The 6,000-nt window shown below is 53.8% G+C and overlaps 1 protein-coding gene across 1 annotated transcript in view; it reads left to right on the top strand.

Annotated features, from left to right (window-relative positions):
* The first annotated feature begins 1,656 nt into the window (after window positions 1-1,656).
* MTURN (maturin, neural progenitor differentiation regulator homolog) overlaps window positions 1,657-6,000 on the top strand; it is a 28,805-nt gene continuing 24,461 nt past the window's right edge. The window contains exon 1 of the mRNA XM_066353837.1: window positions 1,657-2,014. Coding sequence (XP_066209934.1) covers window positions 1,853-2,014 — 162 coding nt within the window. The 5' untranslated portion in view covers window positions 1,657-1,852. The remainder of the gene's footprint in view (window positions 2,015-6,000) is intronic.

Here is a 6,000-nt window from a genome sequence, read left to right as displayed (position 1 = left end):
CATAAAGTACTTGGTAATTATTATTATATGCTTTAACTTGCTGTAACTCTGCTTTATAAATTTTATAAAGTAAAGTTACTTTCCTACTTTATAAATCACCACTACTGTGGAACCGGTGGGCGGTTAGAAAATTTTACTATCAACAGAGATACAAAAGTGGGCGGTAGGTATAAAAAGGTTGACTACCCCTGCAATAGATGATCTGTAAATGTTCACTGAACTGAGTTGTTTTCAAGGGACTGGCAAATTATGATATTAGGAAATCGTTACAGGAGAGCATTTAATTTACTTCCAGGTAAGGGTGGCTCCCTCAGGGAAAAGATCAGATAAAATGCAATGCCCGGGATGCCTTTGGGCTAATCACCATCCTGGCCTCTGACTCTACCAAAAGATTAAGTGCCATTTTTACTTTCACTGTAGGAAGGCAGCTTTGATTTATTAAGGCAAGTCAAGGCGAAAAGAATTCCTATTCCAGAAATGTGCAAGAGAAAATTCCCAGAACCACATCTATACTACTGAATAAAGGGTGTGATGGGTGTCATGAGCTTCCCTTGCCTAGTCTGGCAGCCCTTTGAGGGTGGAGCCACATATTATGCATATTTATATTCCTAAGGCTAGCACGGTGCCTGATTCAGAAGACAAACTTTAAAGATAAAACTGATTGCATGTTTGTAGAATGAATGCTATTTAACGTGCCATTGCTGGTAGTCATTCAATTCCTGAGGGCGAGGGCTCTGTCCAGTGCATTTTCTGCAATCCAGCAATGCCTGTCTAGCCTGGGCACCCAGTGAGCATTCAACAGGTGCAATTGTTGGGCCATATATACTCTTGTTTTAAAATTTACTTTCTCCTCTTCCAAACTAGCAAGCTGATCATTTTAGCTTATGCAATAGGAAGTAAAGTTGAGTAACATTCAAAACAGTCTTATGAGGCTTAATTCTAAGAAAAACTCAACCTTATGTTAATGAATCAAGTTTCATCTTCCTTTCCAAATGGACATTCATATCAGTATCTAGTAAAAGTATTTAGGGGAAATATTTCTTTACATCCATGGAGGGAAGGGCATTGATTCTGAAAAAGAAAAGCTCCGTTTCCCCTTCGATTTTCACAGCTCCTCCACTGCTAACCTCACACAGGGGACAAGTTATTTGCTCTTCTTGTGGGTGTCCCCTGCATTTAAATCGCATTCGAGAAAACGCTTTCCTGGCCTCCTAACTCCAGATTATCGCTAACAGGGACTACCAGATTTCTCTGCTTCACTGTAACCCGGGAAGCCGCAGATGTTGGGCCCGCGCTGTGACATCACCCGGCTCGCGAGCTAGGGCGCAAGTCCCAGGCTGCGGTGATTGGCTGGGGCCCATGGCGTCACGGTCTGGGGTGGCCCCGGCCTCGCGAGGGTCCCGGGATGCTCCGGGTTCCTTTTCTTTCTTCTTCTTTTTTTTTTTTTTTTTTTTTTTTTTTAAAGAGGGGTGTTAGGGAGCCCACGGAGCGCCCGGCCAACCCGCCCCGGCGCGGCGGCCGTCCCACCCGCGCAAGCCTCGAGGGCGACTCTAAAGGGGGCGGGCGGGGAGGCGGGCGGGGAGGCGGGCCGGGGCGGAGCCGGGCGGGGCGCGGCGCTGTCCCTGGCCGCCGCCCACCCCGTTACACACAGCAGGTAAACAGAGCCCGCGGGGAGGAGCCCCGGGACCGGAGGGAGCCCGCGCCGCCCGGCCCCGCCGCCTGCCCGAGAGCTCGCGGAGCGGCGCGCTGCCCGCGCGGGAGGAGGGGGCCTGAGCAGCGGAGGGCGGGCGGAGGGAGCGGGAGGCGGGTGGCGGAGAGGAGGCTGAGCGAGCGGCGGGCGCGGCGAGCCAGGATGGATTTCCAGCAGCTGGCTGACGTTGCGGAGAAATGGTGCTCCAACACGCCCTTCGAGCTCATCGCTACCGAGGAGACCGAGCGCAGGATGGATTTCTACGCCGACCCCGGCGTCTCCTTCTACGTGCTGTGTCCGGACAACGGCTGCGAGGACAATTTTGTGAGTGCTTGTGGGAGGGACCGCAGCAGAGCGAGGGCGTGTGGCCGCGCGGCTGCTGCCCTGCGCCTGAGCTTTCGCACGCTCGGGAGGCAGTGGGGCGCGAGGTGGGGGGGCGTAACCGGTCGCGCCGCGCACCCCTCTACCCCGCGCTCCGCGGGGGAAGCCCCCGGGCCAGACGCGGCGGTGTCAGCGCTCCGGGTGGGGCCGCTGGGCGGCAGGCAGGGCGCCCTTAGGATCCGGGAAGCCGGGTTGGGGAGGGCTGGTTCAGAGACGCGACCCGGAGGCCCGTGACTGTGCGTGGCATGGAGCATCTCCAGGGTGTCCCGCGTCACACCAGCCCGGGACGGGGCGCAGGGACCCTTCCGCAGGATCCAGAGTCCGGAGCTTCATACACCCAGGTGTCCCGTCCGGGTGAGGAACCCCGTTCCCCTCCGGATGCGCAGGCACAAGTCCTCCAGTTGTCCCCGCTTGGGGAACCCCGCCCGCCTCCCCCCCACCCCCAACACACGTTATTCGGGGCGCTGCGTGTTTGGACACAAAGCCTCTCTCCACACTAGCGATGCCCCATCTCCTGGACCTTCTTTGCAGAATTACACCCCGTTTCTTCAAAACGCACGCGCGTGCACGCGCACGCACACACACACACACACACACACACACACACGGGCACGCCTATCCCCTGTGCTTCCATTGCTCCTCTATGAGCTTCTGAGCGGTTTCTGTCCGACTGAGGCGCCGCCGCGCCCCCCCCCCCCCCCAAAGCCCTTTGGTTTTTCCGATTTGGTTTTTCTCAGCCCTCGCTCCTGCTCCTGCTCTAGGCTCGGGGCAATCGGGACCTGGAACTGCTGTGTCCAAATCTTTGACTTTACATCCTGCGCCCACTTGGGATCTTGGCGCTGGCAGTTTAGGAAGGGGATACGGAGGGCAGGGAAGTTGCGGTGGGAGGTGAGGAACCTGGGCCGGGGTGGCGCTCCGTGAAGTGTTTGCAAGGACGGGGGAAAAAATAATGGTCCCCACATGTAAGATGGAGGCGGCTGAGGGCTCCGGTTACCGTGTGGTCACCGGCTTGAGCCTGGAGCTGGCGCTGCCGCCGCCCCTGCGGATGGCAGTGGGGCGGCGCCGAGACCTGCGTGGCCCTGGCTCCTCAGGTGGGGTGAGACAAAGCCGTGCTGGGGCCTGCGCTGGTGCGCGCCCCCAACCCCGATGGGAAGTTCTCGAAGGAGTTAGAGAGGCAGCACGGCACCTTTCTGGGTTCCAGAGAGGTGGTCCTGGCAATCAGGCACGCCCCTCCCACCACCTCCACCCCACCTCACGGCGGGAAAGAACCCACCTAGGCCCCAGCTCTGCGACATTCTGGAAGAAACCTATCCTTGGGTGACAGCCAGATTTGAGTTCTGGCCGATTGACTCCAGTCAGTTGCCGTCACCCAGCTCAGTTTACACATCCCCCCAAAATGGGTATAATGCCAGCGCCCCGGCGATTGGATAGATAAAGCACCTAACAGTCTCTACTCATAGCAGGGGCCCCGCAAGTTTGAGTCACAGGTTGAATCTGGGATTCCCTGAGTTTCTCACCTGTAAAGTGAGGTCAATCAGAATGCCCCCATCACAGGTATTTGTGAAGAGCCTGTAAGCTACAATATAAATACATGGAAGAACACTGTTAGCTGTAGCTGTAGTGAGAATAAGTAAATAAGAGTTATTTGTTATTGGGAGGAGTGGGTCATTGGAAAGGAGTTTGCTTCATTGTAGAAGTGCGGAAAAGCCCCGGGGATGGAGTGGGAAGGGCGGGGGGTGGGGTAGGGGTGGGGGGTGGGGGGTCAATCTGTCTGCCTGGTTAGGTTTGATTAGGAGTCCCTTCCAGCCCCCAGGGCTTCCATAGTCCGCAGGTGGATTCCTTCCTTACTGTGTGACCTAGGGCAAGAGTCTCTCTCTGGGGGTTCTGGCTTTCATGGGAGAGTTGCACACAGCCCTCCTGCTGGGACTGAAGGAGACTCATCAGAAGAATTTACTCCAAGGAGATTAAGTGGGTGGAGGAAATGCAAGACCATTCTCTTGTTTTGAATGTGTATAGCAAGCCATTCAGAAACATTATGTTTATCAAGCCTTTTTTCAAGACTGCCCTTATTTTAAATGTTTCCTCATTTGTATGATTAAAATGCTTGAACATATTCATTCATGGGCAATTAAATGAAGTAGATGAGGAAGAAAGAAGATGGGAAAAGAATTTCTTTTCTCGAAGTTTCTTGAGGCTGTGGTGGACAAGCTGCCTACCAGGGGAGTTTCTTAGGCCAGACCTCTGCTCCTCTCTGCCCCGGCCCAGGGTGGTCTGCTGCTGTTTGCCCCAGGTTAAAGGCACTCAGACTCCAAGTAAACATCCTTACTGTTCTTTTCCCTGTCCCAGGAAAATCTGTTAAGCATTAAAAGGAATTTGAGATGATTGGAATTTCTATAATCTGCAGGATTTCTTAATAAGAATATTTACATAGCATTTCTCAATTTGCAAAGTGCCATCACATCATTCCTTCATTCAACAAACATTTATTGAAGGCTTATTTTGCACCAGGCCAGGGCTATCTAGGATAAAGGTCAGGTCTCTGCCCTCACGCTCCTGGGGCCATTCTACTCATCTGAGACAGTGTTGCTTGGTGGTTAGGAGTGTTCAGACTCCGGGGTCAGACTACTTGAGTTTGCACCCCGGTCCCCCACGTCTAACTCTATGCCTTGGAGAAAGTTATTTAATCTCTTTATGCCACGATTTTCACATCTGTAAAATGGGGATGCTAATATTAGTGCCATACTAGCAGGCTTGTCGGGAACAGTTGCCTAAAATGGGGGTGATGATACTAGTGACTCACTGCAGTCTCCAGTTCTATTTAAACTATAATCCAGGCTGTGTCCCCACCACTGCGCACCTCACCTTAGGCTGCCTTCCCATCGCTTTTACAGTGAAACCTAAGCCCTCATCCTGACTTCAAGACCACACGTGTGATGTTTCTTGCCTCCTTTCTTTCTTTCTTTCTTTTCTTTTCTTTTTTTTTTCAGAGACAGAGTCAGAAAGAGGGATAGACAGACAGGGACGGAGAGAGATGAGAAGCATCAATTATCAGTTTTTCCTTGCAACACCTTAGTTGTTCATTGATTGCTTTCTCATATGTGTCTTGACCGTGGGGCTACAGCAGACTGAGTGACCCTTTGCTCAAACCAGATGAGCCCACGCTCAAGCTGGTGACCTCGGGGGTCTTGAACCTGGGTCCTTCGTGTCCCAGTCCGACGCTCTGTCCATTGCGCCACCGCCTTGTCAGGCTCTTGCCTCCTTTCTGATCTCACCTCGAACCATTCATCCCCCTTGCTTGCTGGGTTCATGCCACGCTGGCCTTTCTGGTCTTCAGGCATGCCAAGCTGAGGCAGGGCCTTGGCACTTGCTGTTCCCTCTGCCTAGAACATTCTTCCCCCACCTCTTTACGAGGCTCGCTCCTTGACACCAGTCACGCCTGTCTATCTTTCTCATCCCTGTATTCCAGCACTTGGAACAGTGTCAGACACATCATAGGTGCTCAATCTGTGTGTATAAGAATGAGCGGATGAATGACAGTCCTAGTGTAGAAGACAGGTAGGTGTTAAATTTCAAGGATGACAGCATCGTAGGGCAGTAATAGTAACTACCACTACGTGCAGTTTACTGTGTATCAAGAGAGTGCTCCAGGCCCTGGCCGGTTGGCTCAGCGGTAGAGCGTTGGCCTGGCATGCGGGGGACCTGGGTTCGATTCCTGGCCAGGGCACATAGGAGAAGCGCCCATTTGCTTCTCCACCCCTCCCCCTTCCTCTCTGTCTCTCTCTTCCCCTCCCGCTGCCAAGGCTCCATTGGAGCAAAGATGGCCCAGGCGCTGGGGATGGCTCCTTGGCCTCTGCCCCAGGCGCTAGAGTGGCTCTGGTCGCAGCAGAGCGACGCCCCCTGGTGGGCAGAGCATCGCCCCTGGTGGGCGT

The sequence above is a fragment of the Saccopteryx leptura genome, chromosome 12 (genome assembly GCF_036850995.1).
Source record: "Saccopteryx leptura isolate mSacLep1 chromosome 12, mSacLep1_pri_phased_curated, whole genome shotgun sequence".
NCBI lineage: Eukaryota > Metazoa > Chordata > Mammalia > Chiroptera > Emballonuridae > Saccopteryx > Saccopteryx leptura.
Note: the sequence above shows the minus strand (reverse complement) of the source record. Positions and strands in the feature narration are given on the sequence as shown.